Source organism: Saccopteryx leptura, chromosome 4 (assembly GCF_036850995.1).
Source record: "Saccopteryx leptura isolate mSacLep1 chromosome 4, mSacLep1_pri_phased_curated, whole genome shotgun sequence".
Taxonomy (NCBI): Eukaryota; Metazoa; Chordata; class Mammalia; order Chiroptera; family Emballonuridae; genus Saccopteryx; species Saccopteryx leptura.
Genome location: NC_089506.1, coordinates 106,620,642 through 106,641,485, shown reverse-complemented (window position 1 = coordinate 106,641,485; position 20,844 = coordinate 106,620,642). Strand labels below are relative to the sequence as shown.

General features: G+C 44.6%; 1 protein-coding gene across 1 annotated transcript in view; it reads left to right on the top strand.

Annotated features, from left to right (window-relative positions):
• LOC136404213 (guanylate cyclase soluble subunit beta-2-like) overlaps positions 1–18,274 on the top strand; it is a 59,713-nt gene extending 41,439 nt beyond the window's left edge. The window contains exons 10-17 of the mRNA XM_066383615.1: positions 1,263–1,583; positions 4,283–4,431; positions 4,937–5,083; positions 11,400–11,554; positions 14,339–14,697; positions 14,782–15,747; positions 17,426–17,588; positions 18,193–18,274. Coding sequence (XP_066239712.1) covers positions 1,263–1,583; positions 4,283–4,431; positions 4,937–5,083; positions 11,400–11,554; positions 14,339–14,697; positions 14,782–15,747; positions 17,426–17,588; positions 18,193–18,274 — 2,342 coding nt within the window. The remainder of the gene's footprint in view (positions 1–1,262; positions 1,584–4,282; positions 4,432–4,936; positions 5,084–11,399; positions 11,555–14,338; positions 14,698–14,781; positions 15,748–17,425; positions 17,589–18,192) is intronic.
• The last annotated feature ends 2,570 nt before the right edge of the window (positions 18,275–20,844 follow it).

The window sequence follows — 20,844 nt, the reverse complement described above, 5'->3', positions numbered from 1 at the left end:
ATATAATTGAACTTAAATGCCTAGCCAGTTAGAACAGTCTTCTATAGGTAAATAATGATACACATGAACCTCACTGGAAACCACAAACCAAAAACCTACAAAAGATTTAGAAAGAATAAAAAGAAAGGAAATGAAAAAGAAAAGCTCTAATAAAAAACAAAAAACCCACAGGGCAAGAAATCAAGAAAAGAGGAGAACCATAAAAACAACCAAAAACAATTAACAAAATGGCAATAAGTACATGCTTGTTGTTAATTACTTTAATATAAATGGATTAAATGCTCCAGTAAAACAACATAGTTAGGGTGGCTGAATGGCTTAAAAGCCATGACCCATCACATGCTGCCTACAAAAAACTCACTTCAGGTCAAAAGACACATACAAATAGGAACAAAGAGAAAGCTGGAGTACAGTACTTATATCAGACAAAATAGACTTTAAAACCAAAGTGGACTAGGGTCATTCTATTCTTCACTTATTGAGGAACTGCCATACTGTTTTCCAAAGTTGCTGCACCATTTTCCGTTCCCTTTAGGAGTGCACAAGAATCCCACGTTCTCCACATCCTCAGGACCACTTACTATCTTCTGGATGTACATAATATATACACAAACATATGCTGCAAAATACTGACAGTAGTTATATGGTAAAATTATGAGTAATTTTTATTATTTTCTTCTGCTTTTTTCCTTTTCTGCAACGAACGTATATAACTTTTATAATAAAATAATAAGCATATCTATTTTTAAAGAAATAGGCATTTTGAGTCTGGAAAGCCAGGTTTCCTCTGGAAATGCAGTCTCACCGTCAGCATGGTGTAGGAGGCAGCTGTAGGATGCTAAAAGGCAAGACTACAGGACAGATCCCTGAGGAACACCAACATTGAAGGAGTACACAACAAAAAATACCCAAAGGAACGATTGGGAGAAGTAGGGGAGATCTCAGGGACAAAGCAATGTCAGGGGCATCCCTGGAAACAAGATTTCAGAGACGAGGGCCTGCTCGGCACCAGCAAGCAGCAGACTGGCTGAGTAAGGAAAGGACAGACACACCTGTGTCAGAGCAGGTGGTTGGAGGCCATGGGCGGGGGGGATGAAAAAGTGAAGGCAGAGAATATAGATAACCTTTGCAAATTTTGGCTAAAAGGGAAGGAGTGAGACTGTGCAGCGAATAAGAAGGCACACTGTGTGGTGTTGATCTGGTGAGCCAGGTCACCTGCTGCCGGTGACACGCTTTCTCGTACGTTTCTCCCGTGACGGCAGGCCAGATGGTCTGGATGGAGTCCGTGCGGTGCATGGCGTACCTGTGCTCCCCGAAGCTCCGCAGCCTGCAAGAGCTGGAGGAGCACCGGCTGCATCTGTCCGACCTCGCGCCCCATGACACCACCAGGGACCTCATCCTGCTGAACCAGCAGCGCCTGGCGGAGATCGAGCTGTCCACCCAGCTGGAGAAGAAGAAGGAGGAGCTGCGGGTCCTCTCGAAACACCTGGCCACAGAAAAGAAGAAAACAGAGACCTTGCTCTACTCCATGCTCCCCAAACATGTGGCCCAGCAGCTGAAGGAAGGGAAAAAAGTAGCTGCAGGTAAAATGCTCCCTTCCAGTCACAGGGACCTCTGAGCGCAAGGCAATGTGCTTTAGTGCTTAAGGGCGTGGGATCTGAACAAGGCAGACCTGGGTTTGATTTCTGGCTCCATCACCTGTGGGCACTGGGGTCTTAGGCTAATTACTTCAGCTACATATCCCTGGTTTTTCCCTCTCTATGTTGAGAACAATGAAAATAATACAATAGTAAAAATGGATTAAATAAAGTGCTTGCCAACTACACCAACATGTAAAACTTTCTGTAAGAATTTAAAGCTGTATCCTAAGACTGGCCTCTTTGTTCAGTGGCCATCACTGGAAATGCTCGCCTACACATTAAATCGTGGAATGCCTCTTAGGACTGTTCTGAGGCAGCAGCCTGTTTCTGGAAGGAAGGGTACCACGTTTACTCTGAACTCACTTTCCATTTGTAATGGCTGTGTTTGTTCACCAGACCCGCAAAGTGAACTTACTCAGTGCTCATGCATACTGCCCAGCTGAGCAAATTTATACTCACCCCAGTTTATGAGTAAACCAATAACTTCATCTGATTCCAAAATAGGAGCTCTTTCCACCATATAGGGTGCTTTGGAAACACAGATGACAAGGAGATGAACAATAAATGGATGTCAGAACAGAAAGGCAGGGCAGGGTTGTGAAGGCTCATATAAAGTGTGTGGCACTTGAGTTGGACCATGAGGCTGAATACCAGCAAAAAACCTGGGAGAGGCACTTCTGGAGAGTGGGAATAGCAAGAGGAAAGGGAAGGCCATGTAAAAATACTGTTGGTTTTGTCCTCAGAACGGGGGGTCCAAGGCAAAGCGGGCTCCTAGGATGAGGTTCAGGTCGTACATGATGCGTCTGGAGTGCCATGGGAGAGTCTCTAGTATTTTAGATGTGGGAGTTCAGTGGGGTTTTTCTTTTCTTGCAATGAACGTGACCTGATTAGCTTTGTAAATATGGTTTTGGTTGCAGTGTAGTGCACACATGCGAAGGAGGCATGCCAAAAGCCTGTCGGAGTGCAGGTCAACGATGGAAAAGGCTTGAATTAAGGCAGCATGAGTAGAAATAGTAGGATTTCATAACTGATAAGATGGAGAAGGCAAGAGATAGGAGTGAGTGGGAGGTTTCTAGTGGGGAAAGGTGGGGTGATTTATCCCAGGACAGAACCAGGAAGAAAGGCTTGAGGGCGGCAAAGTAGGTCAGTTTTAGAACTGTTAATTTTGAACTGCCTGTGGGATGCTGTATGTAACATGACTAACCGGTAGTTAGGAATTGTAGGGAGAGCTCAGTGGAAGTTCTAGAACAGAACTACGGATCTGGGAGTTACTCCAGGGTGGGTGGTGGTGACATAGACCCTATGAATGATGGATAAGGTCATCTTGGGGTAGGAAGTGAAAAGAGAAGACAGTTGGGTACTGAACCTTAGGGGACAACTGTTATGTAAAAATGGAGAAAAGCCAGTGAATATATATAAAACAAGGAGATGAGAAAAGAAGTAAAAATATAGAGGGAATGGTAAGCCAGAAACCAAAGGGAAGAGAAAGTTAGATTAATAGGTTATTGCCATAGATATAAATAACCCAGAAGGCACCCAGCTCTGTTCAAGGAGATATCCATTTAGTCACTCAATTTATTGAACATCTACTATGTGCCAGATCTTGCTCTAGGTACTGGGGATAAAACAAAGATCAAAACAGTCTCTCATCTCATGGAGCTTATGTTCAAATGAAAGAGATCAGAAATAACCTAATAAACAATTTTATATGAAATGTCATGCTACATAAATCTTGTGGGGTGAAGGGCAGCATTCAGGCTAAGAGGACAGAGACCTAGGTACTGTTATTTAGATAAGGGGATCCGTAAATTTCTCACTGAGGTGGTTACATTTGAAATGCAGAGACAGAGCCGTGTGGGTATTTGAGAAAGAGTGTGTCAGGCAGAGTAAATAGCATGTGCATAGGCCAAGCAGGAGGCACTTGCTGTGCCGGAAACATCAGGAAGGCCAGCGTGGCTGGAGTGGAGTAAGCCCGAGGGAAAGCGTGGAGACGTGAGGTTAGAGAGGCGGTGGGGACAGAGTGGGTCCCTTGTTGGGCTATGGTAAGGCTTTTGTGTTTTAGTCTAAATGTGATAGAAGTCTTGGAAGACTTGGGTCAGAAGAATCAGGGATCTGACTTAAGTACATCACCTGGCTGCTATATGGAATGAGCTGTATGGGGAAAGGAGTGGAAGCAGCCAGAGGAGTTGAGGACATGCTGAGGATATGGGAGCTTCTCCACTGAGCTTCGTGGTATCCTGTTTCTACCAGCCCTAACTCTGGGTCTCCTGTAGGCAGGCTCTGCCTTGACCTGACAGGGCTTCACTTATGTCAGAGTCTGCCCAACCCACATCTGTCATCCATGGCACTTGGCACATCTTACTGAGTATCTGCTTACCTGTCTGTCTCTGTCTCTAGACTGGCAGCTCCTTTAAAGCATGGTCTGCATCCGTTCATGTTATATCACTTTCCCAGCTTGATGACTAGCACATAGCCGGCACTCAGTAAGCATCAGCTGACTGAATGGTGCATGGTCAGTGGCGTCTGGCTCCTTTTCCTCAAGGCATAGTCAGATTTAGTTCACAACGGACACCTGAATTCAGAAGTTACAGAATTATTATTCTATAACCTTGGCTACTAGTAATTCTTGGTTTCCGTTGCAGGAGAATTTAAAACCTGCACAATCCTTTTTAGCGATGTGGTGACATTTACAAACATCTGTGCTGCCTGCGAACCTATCCAAATAGTGAAGATGCTGAATTCAATGTACTCCAAGTTTGACAGATTAACCAGTGTCCATGAGGTCTACAAAGTAAGTGTCTAAGTAAGGGCAGGCAGGCACTTGGTGACAAGTCTTTCTCTTCACTGGTCGGGGGGGTTGGTGTGAGTGCGAACAGGCGTGGGGAAGAGCTAACAGGAAATTGGAGGTATTTCAGAAATTTTAGTTTCTTAGAAATCCTTCATCATATCCGATGCTAAGATGCTCTTGAGAGTACACTGCTTTCCTAGAGTTCTCCTACTCCTTAAAGCAGCGCATCTAACCCAAGTAGTACATGTTGAACATACAGCCTCACACCCTGACCCTAGGAGTTTCATCTTCTCCGGGCTTTGTTTCCAGCCAAAGTGAGGGTGGGGGGCTTTTGGCTCTCCCTTGGTTATTTTCTGAGTCAACTTTCTCCCCCTCCCCACATACCTCATACTCGTAGCAAATAATCACCACTGTTCCAACAACATAGGAAAATATGAGAAAAATATCTAGTGATATGTTTGGTGCATCTAGGAAAACCTCTGAATGTTCCTTTTTTCCCTCCTTACAGGTGGAAACAATAGGAGATGCTTACATGGTGGTAGGGGGTGTACCAGTGCCTATCGAAAGCCATGCTCAAAGAGTGGCTAATTTTGCCTTAGGGATGAGAATTTCTGCAAAAGAAGTGATGAATCCTGTTACTGGAGAGTCCATCCAGGTAGCAAACAACTGAGTACTTTATGTAACACCAACCATCTCACACGAAAAGTAGGGTTCTGTTTATGAGTCTGCTCAGGTGGTTCTTGGGTATGTTACAGCAATCCAAATGAGTGATTTCTCCCAGCTCTTCCCTTCTCTGGCATATATGACTAAGTAATGGAGGTATTAGTCAGGATATAATTGTCCCAACTTCTCTCAAATTTCAGAAGAGGCTTTGGAGCTTGGGATTTTCATGTGATTCACTGCAAGTTTCTTTGTCTGTAATTTAGGACAGAACTGAACACCTCTTCTCATTTATTTTGTAGGTTTCCATTCATCTTAGAAGCCATCTCATTTATAATTCCTACTTTTTTTTTTGTTCACACATTTCAACAAGTGGTCAGGTTTATTAAATAGCCAACATTTCCTGCTTAGAAAAACTGTGTATCCAACTTGCTGTCTGACAGGTTCAGAACTCAAACTGAGGTGTGAAACTGCCTCTAGCCAGCAGGCCAGACTCCATGGTGCCATAAGATATTCAGAATAGCTTTCCTTCCACCACGTGGCTATTAGCAAGACATCTGCTCTCCCTTCTCACAGGAAGCTAGCTACTCTTATAGCTTGTTCACTTTATAAAAGTTGGACAGTTTTAGAGTTGAAAAGTAGGTCTGCCCTCTGTCTGCTCAGCAGATCCGAACTGCCCTGAGATGGCTTACAGTGGTGTCTCTTCCTTTTAAAACCTACTCACTTCCTTGCTTCAATCAGTCTATCTTCAAATATCCAACTAAAAATAAATCAAATTATGAGACACAATATGATTTTTCCAATTAAAAGCCCTATGCAGAAGATTCTGAAAATCTGTGCCACTTACCCTCACCACAATAATTTCGAGGCTGAGAAATACTGCTGATCCTGGTTATTGTGTCCACTGTGGTCTTCTGAGTCCAAGTTGGCTTTAGGTGATTGCAAGAATATCGTGTCCACAATACTTGGCCTGTTGAATGCACACAGATACATCTGTTTAATAAAACCTCCAATGTAAGAGAAAAAATCAAGATGGGAGGTAACGAGGGAGTAGAGATAAGAGGTAAGTGTTTCAGTTAAAAGACTAGTGGAAGCTATTGAAGAAAAAATAATTGAAAATATACTGTTGTGTAAATAGTGTGTGTGAAAGAAGCATAGCCACAGAGATATAAATCATGCGACAACTATAGGAATGAAATTGAACAATGAATTCCTGGAAACTGTCAAGGTGGATTTACCAAGAAGAAAACAGGAAAAGATATGATCAATTCCAAGATAAGAATAGGGACATAGTTAGGAGCATCATTAAATATCCACTAGAAACAGCATGTCATGTGAGTTTATTTAAGAAAGTAGGAAAAGGACTAGAAACATTTTCTCTCTTAAGATAATTGTGGTGCATTTCTCTTTTTTTTCCACAAGATAATGAAACACAGCCAATTTCATTCAAATTCTCCAAAACTTATACTCAGTATACTGTTTCCAAAATGTATGGCATCCTTTATATAATGCTTTTATTATTCAATCTTTCCTTTATAGTTTTTTTTTATTTTTTATTTTAGTTTTTGGTCTTCTCTTTACATTCATCAGTAAAAGCCAGAGTCTTGAGTTACCCAGTTAGAAGCCCCTGACCTACTATTCTGATTTAGTTTCTTCTTAATATTCATGGCCAACATCTGGCTTCTAAACGAAAGGCTCTTGGTTTCCCCAGTGACTTGCTGATGGGTGAGACCACATTGTTCCCCACAACCATATGACCTAATTTAGAATCAATCTTGGCATCTGGTTTTGCATTTCTCATCAAATTTAAAATCCACCTTTCAGGTTCCTCTGGAGTCATGTTCAGTTTATCTGTGCTACATTTCTACAGGTTTAAAATTAGTGCTCTTTGAGGTCTTCTATTATTTCACTCATATGGCCTTTAATATACATTTATAATTGTCATACTATGCATGAGACAATATTACTAGGTACTTTGAAGGATTCAGAGAAATATGTAACAGACTCCTTTCCCAGAGGAATTTATAATCATGAAAACAAAATGACAAGTAAATCTGATTAGGATGTAGAAGGCTCCAAGAGACTTCTATTTCCATATTAGCTCTTAAAAAACAAAAACAAAAACAAAAATACCTCAGAGAGCAAAGAAATATAAATAAGCTAAAGTCTGGAAATTGACAGGCCCTTTCAATGAGAAGGACCCCATAATTACATTCACCGCTAGTAGAGCAGCAGAAGAAGTAACCCACCAGACATGAGGGTAAGGAGAAACCAGTCTAAATTTTAGTGAACTTTTCATGGCCACATTAGGGCTGAAATGACAGGTTAGAATCCCCAAATCCTGTCCTTGATATGCCCTCATTACAGAGGCTGTACCCATCTACCAACTCTTATCCACAGGCCCTCACTAAGTACATTAGGTTATTCAGCCAAAGGATAGGAATAAGGAAGGAGAGTTAAGAAGATTTCAGTTTCTGAGGCATATGGGCCTTCCTCAAATGCAAAGAAGTGGGGCAAGGAAGGATGGTATTACAGTAGAAGAACTAAGGGAAATTCCTTTGAGGTACTCGGCTTTCAGCAAGTACACTACAATGACCCGTTGAAATCTGGAGGCACAGGGAAATCTCCTCAGGTAGAGAGAGCCATGGTAAGACTGATGAGTAAGGAGAATCCCTCAAATCTCACTGTTGGTCTATAAAGCAGAAAGAGATCTCCAATAACTCAGAAAGGTGTTGTGACTGTGCAGTATGAAGAGGTTCTCAGAGCCTTGCTGGTTCTCTGATCCTAAGCTCAACTGGACAGAAAGTCTTGATATACCTATGTAATATTTGAAGTCAGTCAGTGTTGCATGGAAACCATCAATATCTCAAGAAAAGCCCAGACCCCACTCAAATATATATTAGTTCATTCAGTCTCCATTCTTGTAGTCTGACATTAGAAGGGGTATAAAATTTTCTGAGGGGTAAACATTATCTACTTCAGTATTTATTGTACTTTCACACACAATATGGGATATATAATTACATAATTTAAAATATGAGGTGCAAGAAGAAACAAAAAAGAAGCCAAGAGAGGAAATAGTCAATAAAAACAGATCCAGAGGTAGTTTAGATGTTAGAATTATCATACAGAGTCTTTAAAATAACTATGATAAATATTTTAAAGGATCTACCAGAAAAAGGAAAGAAGTTTGATTAAATCATAAATACATACACACTTTATCTCTTTCTACTCTATTATCTATATATCATCTATCTAGCTATCAATCTATTAATCAATCAATCTATCCATCCCATGGAAATTTTTTAAAAAATTATATCAGAAATCAGTAATAAAGAATTCATTTTATGGAATTAAAAGAGACTAGACACAGTAGAGGAAAAGATCAGAGATTTTGAAAACAGACAAAAGAAATTATCCAAACTGAAATACAAAAAAGAAAACAGTGAAAAAATTAAACAAAGCATCCCACAATATCAAGTGGATCACCATATGTGGAACTGGAATCCTAGAAGGAAAATAAAATTAAAATCAGTTAAATAAAATATTTGAAGAGACAATGGTTGAAAATTTTTAATGTTGATGAAAGATATCACTCCACATATCTAAGAGCTCAGCAAACTAAACCAGAAAATTACAATAGATCTAATATATAGTCAAGTATGTTGAAAGTCTTACCAGCATGTTAAAGCAGAAAAAGAAATATAACACATACAGACTGGAAAGAAAGAAGTAAAATCATCATTATTTATAGACCAAATAATGTCACATCTAATAAACCTTAACTAGTTGTGATAAACTACCAGATCTAAAAAGTGTCATAAGACACTAGGACGATACACTAAAATTAGTTGAATTTTTATATCTAAGGACAAAATGTTGGAAAATGAAATAAAAAACAAACTATTTAAATGTAGTCTTAAATCTTAAAAAAATAATAAAATTAGAAGACTTATGCTACCTATTCTCAAGCTAGAGTAATTTATTTATTTATTTATTTATTTATTTATTTATTTATTTATTTATTTGCAAGAGACAGAGAAAGAGAGTGGGGACAGACAGACAGGGAAGGAGAGAGGTGAGAAACATCAATTCTTTGTTGTGGCACTTTAGTAATTCATTCATTGCTTTCTCATATGTGCCTTGACGAAGGCTGGTGGCTCCAGCTGAGCCAGTGATCCCTTGCTCAAGCCAGCAACCTTGGTCTCAAGCCAGTGAGCCCATGCTTAAGTTGGTAACCTCAGGATTTTGACCTGAGTCCTCAGCATCCCAGACAAACACTCTATCTACTGCATCACTGCCTGGTCAGGCTCAACCTAGAGTAATAACGACAGAGAAGAATTAGCAGAATGACTGGAAAGTAATCACTGGAGCATTATGGCATGTCAAGCGGTATACAGTATACATATTTAAAGCCAGCTAATTTTTGACCAAGGCATCAAATCAATTCAGTGTGGGAAGGAACCCTTTTTGAGAAATGTTCCTGTTACAATTTAATATTCATGTGGAAAGAAAAGTATATCTAAATTCTACCTCAGTTACATATAAAATTAGTTTAATATGTATCACAGATTTAACATAAATGTTAGAACTATCAATCTTCTTAAAAGGAAATCTAGGAGAGTAGCTTCATGGCTTTAGAGTAAGCAATGATTTCTTAGAACACAGAAAGCACTAACAGTTAAAGAAAAAAATAGATAAAAGGCAATGTTATGGGACTATTATTTTCCCCTGCCCCCTGAAATTTGTATGTTGATGTTTTAACCCCTAGTACCTCCAAATGTAACTATATTTGGAGGCAGGGTCTTTAAAGGGGTGACTAAGTTAAGATGAGGCTGTTAGGATATGCTTTAATCCAATCTGACTGGTGTCTTTATAAGAAGAGGAACTTCACATACATGAACAGATACCAAGGCTACATGCACACAGGGAGAAGACGATGTAAAGATGCAGCGAGAAGTGGCCATCTGCCAGCCAAGGAGAGAGGCTGCAGGACAAACCAAACCTGCCGACATCTTGATCTTGGACTTGCAGCCTCTAGAACTGTGAGAACGTAAATTTCTGTTTTTTAAGCTACTCAGTTTGTGGCATTTTGTTATGGCAGCCCTAGTAAACTAACATATTCTTAAGTTTTTTAAATTTCTGCTTATTAAAAGAATTGAACATACAAATTCACAGTATAGGGAAAATATTTATTAGGAAAAAATATATATCACATATCCAAATATATATAGAACTCATATATATATATATATATATATATATATATATATATATAAATAAAAGATAAACTCCTCAATTTTTTAAATGAGCAAAAGTCCTGAACAGACTTTTCATGAAAGAAGATATGTGAATGGACAGTGTATGCATGAAAATGTGCCTAACATCATTAGCCATAAGGGAAATGCAAATTAAAACCACAATGAGATATCATTTCATGCCCTTTACAAGACCAAATGTTGGTGAGAATGTGGAGCAACTAGAAGTGTCATACTACTGATAGGAATGGAAAATGGTCCAAAGACTTTGGAGAATTGTTGGGCAAAATTTCTTTCTTCTTTCTTTTTCTCTTTCTTTCTTTCTTTCTTTCTTTCTTTCTTTCTTTCTTTCTTTCTTTCTTTCTCTCTTTCTTTCTCTCTTTCTCTCTCTTCTTTCCTTCTTTCTTTTTTATCTATTTCTCTCTCCTTTCTTTCTTTCTTTCTTTTTTGTAGCATTAAATACACATCTACCTTGTGACCCAGAAATTTCACTTCTAGATATTTACCTAAAAAAAAAAAGAAAAGAAAATGTGTGTCCACAAAAAGATCAGTGCAAGAAAGCTCATAACACCTTCAAATTGGAAACTGGAATTAACCTAATAATGTTCATGTTCATAAAGAGGAGACTAGATAGGTAAATTGTGGAATATTCTTATATTAGAATAACATTCAGCAAAAATAATGAATGAACAACTGATACATACAACAATATGGAAAGTCTCAAAGATATTATGTTGCATAAACAAAGACTGATTCAAAACATGGTATACTATATAATTCCATTTATGTGAAGTTCTAGAATAGGCAAATTAAATCATGATAAAATAGATAAAAAGGCCATTGCCTCTGCAGAGAGGAGAGAAGTGAACTGGAAGGGGCTTGAGATAATTTTGTGAGGTCTATGTTATAGTCTATATTTTATTTTGAATGATGGCTACAGGATATATCAAAATACTTACCATCTGTCTTTATTTTATGTAAATTATTCTTTAATTTAAAAGTAAAAGCAAGAATGTTTGATAGTCTCTTTTCAGTGAGGTTTTCTCTCTGCAGATCAGAGTAGGAATTCATACTGGGCCCGTCTTAGCGGGTGTTGTGGGGGACAAGATGCCACGGTACTGCTTGTTTGGTGACACTGTGAACACAGCTTCTAGAATGGAAAGTCATGGGCTTCCCAACAAAGTGCATCTTAGCCCCACGGCGTACAGGTAACCACTCATTTATCCATACTTTCCTTTGTCCCTTCTTCTAGACTTACAGAGGGCCTAGCAGCCATGGGACGGGGTAGTGGAGGAAACCAGTGTCTTTCCTCCCATGCCACACCGGGTTACAGAGGAATGTTGTTAAGTCTCTGCTATAGGTTAGTTTTTGTTCTCAAAGAGCGTAAGATCTGGTGGCAAATTACAGCCCACAGGCCAAATCCAGTCTGTCGCTTGTTTTTGTAAATAAAGTTTTATTGGAACACAGCCATGCTCTTTAATTTACACACTGTCTATGGCTGCTTTCATGCTACAGTGGCAGAGCTGAGTAGTGGGGATAGCCTGTATGGCCCACAAAGCCAAAAATATTTACTGTCTGTTCTTTTACAAAAAATGTTTGCTGATCCTTGGTCTAATATTCACAGATTGTTATTTTAGAAGTGTAGTAAGTACAATGGTAAAGATATGCATAAAACGATTCTTAGGGTTTCTTGAGAACTTAGAAGAGGTGACATTCTGGCCTAAGTTCTTTTACATGTGTTAGTTCATTGACTGTTTCAGCAACCCTATGTAATAGTAAGATATACTGTTACAATTTTCCTCTACAGATAAAAAAAATCAGGCAAAAAAGGGTTAGTGAGTTGCTTTGAGTTGCAAGCAGGCTCGGAGGAGAAGAGCCTGGATTGCGCCCAGGGGTGAGGCCGGAGGGGTCGCAGTGAGTGCAGGGAGCCTGGGCGGGGTGCAACAGGTACAGAAATTCTTTGGAGGAGTAGAGTCCTGGGCTGAATCTTGAGCAAGGAGTTCCAGAGTCGGATCTAACCCAAACGGGAGTACTGGGGATGGAAAACAAGCAGTGCAAACGCTGAGGCAGAGGAAGTACAGGGAACTGTCACACAGCTAGCTTCCTGGAGTGGAGCATGTGCCACAGAAAGTGGCGAGACTTGTGTGTGCCTCACTGAATGGCTAGGCCCCCAAGGGGTGTGCAATCAGACACAATGGCAAGGTCAGGGTCATTTTTGACACTGACCACTCAGGACTAAGGAAGGGCTGATATGGGAAAGAGAAGACCAGTTAGAAGTTTGATTTGAATCAGAATATTGGCAGTGAGAATTTGGGTGAAAGTAAAATCAGCTAAACCTGGTAATTGCTAGAAATGGAGAATGAAAATGAAGGAGGTGCCTCGAATGTTCCCCAGGTCTCCACCTTGGGTGAGTAGGACCCGAATCTCGCCATCTGAAATAGCACAAGTCAGAAGTATTCCAGGTCACTGTGGCAGATGGTGAGTTCAGGTACAGAAGTTCAAAGGACTTGTGGAGAATCTTGGTGAAGATGTCACAAAGTGGATGAATAAAATTTGTAGTGGAGTTGGCTGCATCCAGACGTGGAGGAAGCACTGTATTGGTAGTACGTAAGCCATGAGAGTTGATAAGATCCCATGGGGAGGGATTCAGTATGAGAAGAACAGGGGCAGATGGAGAAGGAGGAGCCCACATAAGAGGTGGAAGCAATCGAACAGAACCAGAGAAATTCAGGGTGAGAAGCACCCTCGAGGATATTTTTAGGGAGGAGGAATTGAACAAAGGTGTCAACTATATTATACTTAACAGGACTGAAAATCGTTCACCAGATGTTTAGGGGACATTTTCAGAAGCTGTGGTAGAATGGTGGGTATAGACACTAGAGTATGTATGGGTTGAAAGGTAAAAGAAAGAGAGGATTCATACAAGATTAAAGCAGGAGGTAATTAAATGTAAAGTTCTTGGTTTCTATTTAGGATGATAGAGACCTGAGCATGCTAGTAGGCTGTGGGGATGATGCAGATGGAGAGGGAGTTGAAAATCAGGGGAGAGGTGCTGGTGAGGCCGGGGCCAGGGGAGGTGGGAAGGGAGCATGGATGGGGGTGCCTCCTGCTCTGAGACTGGGGATAAGGGGGATGTGGTGAATGCGGTGAGGAGTTGCTGCATCTCACCTATAATGGTTAACATTTCACAGCTGGACCAGATCATGGAGTAGTAGGCCTGGGCAGCTGCTAGAGAGCATGGCAGGAAGGCGCCAAATGAGGGAAAGTGAGGAGTGTGGAGAGTGTCTGAAACCTCCACAGGGCTGGCCAAGCACAAGGGAAGGTTGATTAGTGCTGAGAACTGGCTGAGGCGGCTGACCATGAATTTGAAACATTGCCCATTTGCAGTTCTGTGGTTCTTCTCCAACATCTCTCAGGGGCCATTAAATGAATAAACATTTTCTAGTTCTTCTATAACTCTGTCTTTTTTCACAGTCCCCTTCTTACCCTCTTCTTCTTGGGTTCTTTGGCAGCCAGAGATCATGGAGAGGCTTGGGTGGTTAGAATGAGCATGCTGGCCCCGCAGAGTACATGGGGTACTTGAGGAAGACAGGGGCTTGAGGAGGCACTCCTAGGAGCCTCCTGGTTCAGAACCATGTGAGGACAGTGTGCACACAGGCATTGGGATGTGACTGTAGAGGTGTGAGGGCCACAGCATGCGCTATGTGCTGGAGGGTTGAGAGGTGGTGAGTGGGTCACAGCATTTTGGTGGGACCCCTGGGCTCTTCCTCTGCCTTCAGCACCCGGTTCAGAATGTCTGAACACATCCTCCCTTCTCTTCCCTCCTGCCGTTGGTCCCTCTAGCAGGCCTGCTGATGTCTCAGAGCCCCACTCCTCAGCCGTGTGCCCTGCATCTCAGACTTCCCTGTTGTTACCCATCTCGTGGTGGTCAACTCTCCAGTTACAGACTCGTGATCTTTAATATCTGGTGCATTTATTTTCCCTCTGTTCAGAGCCCTGGAAAACCAAGGGTTTGAAATCATTGAGAGGGGTGAAATTGAAGTGAAAGGGAAAGGGAAAATGACCACCTACTTTCTGATCCAGAACTTGACTGCCTCAGAAGATGAGATCATGGGGAGACCTCCAAGTCCACTCGCTCACAGAGGTAAGCAGAGAAGAGAAGCCTCATTGTGCGTGTTGAACACGGTATTTTTCCCACCGACAACGGCAGCTCTGTTTAGTGTGGCCCTCCGGTCTGTAAGGTCAGCATGGGTATCATCTCCCACAGCAAACTGCTTCCTTCCGGTCAGGAACGCTCCAGAGAATCAGTGCGACCAGTATGCCCGCAATGCCCTTCCCTTGCACTCTGGATGTAACGATGTTCTTTGAGCTGGGCTGACAGAACCAGCCGAGGGGTCTCCCAGGTGTTTTTCATCAGGGTTCTGCCCTGTTCTAGACATGGGCTCTCCCCGTCGGCCTCTGCAACAGCTGGGAATGACTCTGGAGTCTCCCCAACAGCTGGGAATGACTCTGGAGTCTCTCCAACAGCTGGGAATGACTCTGGAGTCTCTCCAACAGCTGGGAATGACTCTGGAGCCTCTCCAGCAGCTGGGAATGACTCTGGAGTCTCTCCAACAGCTGGGAATGACTCTGGAGTCTCCCCAACAGCTGGGAATGACTCTGGAGTCTCCCCAACAGCTGGGAATGACTCTGGAGTCTCTCCAACAGCTGGGAATGACTCTGGAGTCTCTCCAACAGCTGGGCATGACTCTGGAGTCTCCCCAACAGCTGGGAATGACTCTGGAGTCTCTCCAACAGCTGGGAATGACTCTGGAGTCTCACCAACAGCTGGGAATGACTCTGGAGTCTCCCCAACAGCTGGGAATGACTCTAGAGTCTCCCCAACAGCTGGGAATGACTCTGGAGTCTCCCCAACAGCTGGGAATGACTCTGGAGTCTCCCCAACAGCTGGGAATGACTCTGGAGTCTCTCCAACAGCTGGGAATGACTCTGGAGTCTCCCCAACAGCTGGGAATGACTCTGGAGTCTCTCCAACAGCTGGGAATGACTCTGGAGTCTCTCCAACAGCTGGGAATGACTCTGGAGTCTCCCCAACAGCTGGGAATGACTCTGGAGTCTCTCCAACAGCTGGGAATGACTCTGGAGTCTCCCCAACAGCTGGGAATGACTCTGGAGTCTCCCCAACAGCTGGGAATGACTCTGGAGTCTCTCCAACAGCTGGGAATGACTCTGGAGCCTCTCCAGCAGCTGGGAATGACTCTGGAGTCTCTCCAACAGCTGGGAATGACTCTGGAGTCTCCCCAACAGCTGGGAATGACTCTGGAGCCTCTCCAGCAGCTGGGAATGACTCTGGAGTCTCCCCAAACTCAGAGGTTCCAGAACAGGCTTGCTGCACACACAGGTATCTTTCACCTTCCTCGTTTTCTGCTGGCTTCCAAAACTGGGAGGAAGGCTAAAATCTGTGACTCACCTAGCCCAAGAGTGACTAAAGAATGAGTGTAGGTTAAAACCACCTAGTGCTAAGCTGGACCAGAGATCACCATTTGGCTCATGGTGATCAAAAAAAGCAGCACCTAAAATTCAACAAGGAGGTCCCTGTCAGCTGCAAGGCAGGGCCCAACCACCCCAGCGGTCAGGGCCCCTAACAGCGGCCCTGGCCAATGCCGGGAGATCCCGACCAGAATGGGAAACCCACTAGTAGGAGGCAGGTCATCGTGAACCTCTCAACTGGGACATAGATTCATTTTGACAGAAGCTAATCTTTAGCTGCTCCAGGGCCTGCAAAGAAAAATATCTAAATCCAGAAGTTTCCTATTTACATAGCTAATATATGCAGGATGTCTCCTTGGAACATGAAATATGGCTACTATTTTTAAAAGTGGAGCTGCACCAATGAGTATTCGAAGAAGTTTTCCAATTGTCCTTATAGTGTACTTTTATTCTAATACCAGCTCACTATAGTTGTCTTGTGAGCTGTGATTGGGTTTGGCCACATTTTACTGATGAAGATACTAAGATAGAAAGATCTAAACCAAACCCTAGAAATAACTGGCTTATAATAGAGGAAAGTCACCCCTTCTTCCAGGCTGACAACAGCCCTTAGCCCCAGCCTGACTCCCTTGGCCAGGTGACCCTGAAGAGAAACAGCATAGCCCTGCGTGTGGGGCCCAGAGGTGGGCCCTCCGCCTCTTTCTTTGTACATCTGCACATTTCCCTCAACCCCTTCCTCCTCAGCGTAGGGTCCCTGTGGCGAGCCCCTGCTGTCAGGCTCTGGGGCAGGTGGTGCGGCCGTTCTGGGCCTGCCCTCTCATCCACATCGGAGCCAACGCTGGAGGCTCTGGCTGGAGCAGGAAGGGCTGGGTCCCTCAGAGGAGACCATGCCGACACTGCTTTCTGTGTCTCAGTGGCTCCAGAGTGTCACCCACGACACAGCAGGGGCTGAGTCTCTCACAGCCAGTGATGGAGGAGGGGATGCAGAGACAACAGTGTGCATACGAATGCCCTTCACATTGGCCTCTTTCCTCAGGCTAGCTCTGACAGGACATGCACACTGGCTTTTCAGGCGATTTGGGGGAGGCGTGGGAGGGAAACCAGGAAGATGAACTTGAGGTGATCTGAGTGTGCACCCAGTGCTGAGAATTATGTCGTAGGTTGCAGCAGTGCAGGGGAGGGGACCTCAGCAGTGCCTGTCTGTGTCCTCATGGGCGGATGCCCCTCCCCTGGCTCCCTGTTGGCCTGGCATGAAGATACCCAGGAGGCAACAAGAACAAGGAAAGATGGCGGCTAGGAGACCTCTTCCTCCAACCATCTTCATTTCCTCCCCTTTGTTCTCAAAAGCGGGTGCATTTGCTCATTCTTCCAGGTGGCGAATGCATCAAACATATTAAGTGTCCTGCAGCCTGCCCAGGAATGACATTTCACGGCGGGACCTCTGTCTGTCCAGTCCTGCACACAATGGGCACCTGAGGAACTCCCCAGGGGCCGTGATGTCAGAGGCACAGAAATGCCCCCCTTCCTGCCTCTGCTGCTCCCGGAGACTGCTTGCCCTGCTCACTTTTCCTTCTCACGCTTTTTTGCAGAAGCAAGTGCTCAAGGAAGTCAAGACAGCAGAACTGTCGCTGTCATGCGGTACCCAGACAGCCAGCAGCTGCCCCCCGGGAGGGCTGCAGCAGATGGTGAGTGCAGCAGCCCGTGGCAAACCCCGGTGCTGAGCTGCGTGTGGACAGAATTGTGGGGTCAGAGGTGTGGGTGATGGGAGATGGGAAAGAGCCAGAAAGGCACAGCCTGGGTGCAGTTTGGGGCCCTTATGAGTTGCTTGATGTATTTTGAGTAAGTTTTTATATGTTCCCCCAATCCACTCACCTCCCCCACCCCCTGCCTCAACTATCCCAGGAGGGCGCTCTGAGAATCTCTAACACTCAGAAACACTCATTATTCTGCACGTATCCATGAAATGAAGTTACTGTGGACACTGCTGTCACTACAAAGTGCTGGAGACTCCTCACTGTTCCTGCCCTGAGGTGTTTCACTGAGAACCCAACGCGCTGGCGCTACCTCGAAGCGTTGGCCCAGTGGCCCTGTCGCCCTGTTTGTCCTCAGAGGCGGTAGGGACAGCTTTCTCTCAGTCCATGCCTGCGCCTGACTTTCCTCAGAGGTGGTAGGGACAGCTTTCTCTCAGTCCATGCCTGCGCCTGTTTGTCCTCAGAGGTGGTAGGGACAGGAGCTTTCTCTCAGTCCATGCCTGCGCCTGACTTTCCTCAGAGGTGGTAGGGACAGCTTTCTCTCAGTCCATGCCTGCACCTGACTGTCCTGATGAGCCATTCTGTCCCCTCACATGATTCCGTAGCTGCCCCACGGGAGGCCGTGGCTTCTCGGTGGCCCAGCCATGCCTTTCTCAGACCGCCGGGCCCGTCTGGACGGATTTCTGATTATGGTGTGGCTAGCAGATGTATCGATAAGGACTAGCTGACACACTGTAGGGACGGACACGGTGTGCAACATGAGTCAGAGGCTCGGAGAACCGAGAAGCAAGCCAGCTGGGCCATTGAACCTCACTCCTGCCTCCCAGACGCCAGGCCTGTTGAGTCAGCATTGCTTTTTTGGCTTCCCCAGTAATCTGAGTAGGAACTTACCATGACACAGGCTTCCTTCTCATCTCTAATGGACGGCAGCAGACATGGAATTCAGCCCCGAAGGACTTGAGTCGCCTGCTCTCAGTGTCTGCCTTATCATAGTTTGGGTCCCTGTTCTCCAGGACTTTTGCTATGTTCGATAATGTCACGCTTAGTTCTGGTGTAGGTGAAGGCTGCCGCAGTCGCTGTGGAAGCCCCCATTCCACCTCCAGCCCCAGGGCCATTCCACCTGGTCCTTATGGGGGCGTCATTCTGGGAATAATGTTCCCATCAGTAGCCAAATCTGTCAGGACTCCAAAAATTAAATGGCTGTTGGATCTGGCTACCTCAGACAGCTGTCTGTCTCCTAGTCTCTAGGTAGTTGGGAGAACATTCCAGGCTCAATGCATGGATCACATCTGTCACAAACCTCACCAGGTTGCATTTCCTGGTGACAAACTTGTGACCACTCTCCAGGGGCATTTTCATTTGACGTGGCTCCGGGGGTGGCGAGCAGGCTCTGTCCTGCCTCGGGCTGCCTTGTGAGGACTCTTGCTTCTGGGGACTCTCTCCAGGCCTTGGCAGCCTACGCAGCGGCTGCGGGGAGAGAAGCACACCACACAGAGCCCTCTCTGAGGGCCAGCTGAGACGGGATACTCACCCCTTCCTTCAGCTTGCTTTCTCTACAAGGAGGTGGAGTGAATGGCTGGGAGGCCCATCCAAAGTCTGCCCATCAGCTGGGACACTAGGAAACACTCCTGGGACCCAGGCCTGCAGGCTGCACCCAGGCCTCATTTGCACTTCAATAACATGATTTTCTTTCACTGCACTTTCTATGTGGGTGTTAGATGTCTCTGTGGGGAGACTCCCCAGTGCAATTAAACGTGAGCATTGAGCGAAGTGAAATCAGTGTGTGTCAACTTGGATATGTAAGCAACCACCTTTCAGTGTTGACTACAAAATTGGCCTTCCAGCTGTCCCTGCTGGCAGGTTTTCCTGGCGTCTCATCAGGCCTCTGTACGTGTGTTTTTCAAATTTTAACTTGCTTCAACTGGTCTCCTCACTGATTTTCCCACTGACTATATTATGGGTTCCAGGCTGACCGGGGTACGGCAATGCACTCTGTTGGTGTTCCCTCGTAGATCACAGGCCAACAGTGTGCACTTGCTGAGTTCCTGGCAGGTGAAGCCAGCTTGGAGGACTTCTTACAGAAACTTCTAATTGTCCCTCTGGAGAACCTTGGTGACAAAGGTCTGTCTCCTGGTTCTCTCTCTCAGGGTTTAGCAGTCTGCCTGCTTGGGATGGGTGGGGGAGGGATTGCCGATTCCTCCGAATCTGACTCGACTCAACAGGAAGAACTTTCCCACTATTTGCAGTCCCCCTGATGGTTGATTCCTGGCTGGGCTTGTGGTCACTTTTTGCCAGGTCCTTGCCCCTCACTTTGCAGAGTCTTGACAATACGAGCGCTTTCCTTCAACGTGTCCAGTGAGCTGGGGTCCAGCTGGTGTGGAGCCAGGTTAAGGAGCCTACGCCCCTATTCTCAGCCCTTTAACAGCCTTACCATGGTCTTCATTAGTGTGGCTATTAACTCCTCCTGACCTTCCCTACTCAGGGCCAATGAATGGCATAGCTGCTTTTAACCTTGGTCTTCCTAGGAGTCAAGCTGTTAACACAGCAATGTTCTATAGATGGAAGATTGCTTCATTTTTATCATCCTGAAAGCTGAGGTCAGAGAGTGCCTGCTTTCTGGGGTAGCCTTGAGGACTAGATGAGATATTATAGATCATCTGAACACTGTAATTGCTGAAGACATATCAGGTATGCCAACCGCTTAATCATTTAGGAAGCTTACTGTTGGGAATTCATTCACTTAACAAATATGTGAGTCTCGACACAAAACTGTAAGAGGTACTATAGGCATTTAAAAGAATAAGAATGACCTGCTGCACACAGGGGCTTTAGATCAGCAGGCAGAGGGTGGTCCGCATGGAAGTCAGGACCTCAGCCTAGTGCAAGATGCTACAGGGCCAACAGCAAGCGCAGGTGACACTGGGCACCCTGAGGACTTGGAAAACCTCTGGGAGAAGGTATGGATGATGGCAGGAATGGGCACAGCAAAGATGTGGCCACTGTTCTGATCTCTGTAGAATGCCGGGGCTTTTGGAAACTGGCCATTTGGCCCTCCAGGGTGTGGCCTCTTGCCCATGTATAGAAATAGGAGGCAAGGGGGTGGGTGATTCTAGAATGGCAACCTCTCCTGAGACCTGGAGAATCCATTGCACCCTTTTTATTACTAGGATAAAATTCTCCCACTGGTGGAATTTTTCTCCAAAAATATCACTCCTGGAATTCAGGGCTCTTTTCTCTGTTCCCAACTTTTGTACCGA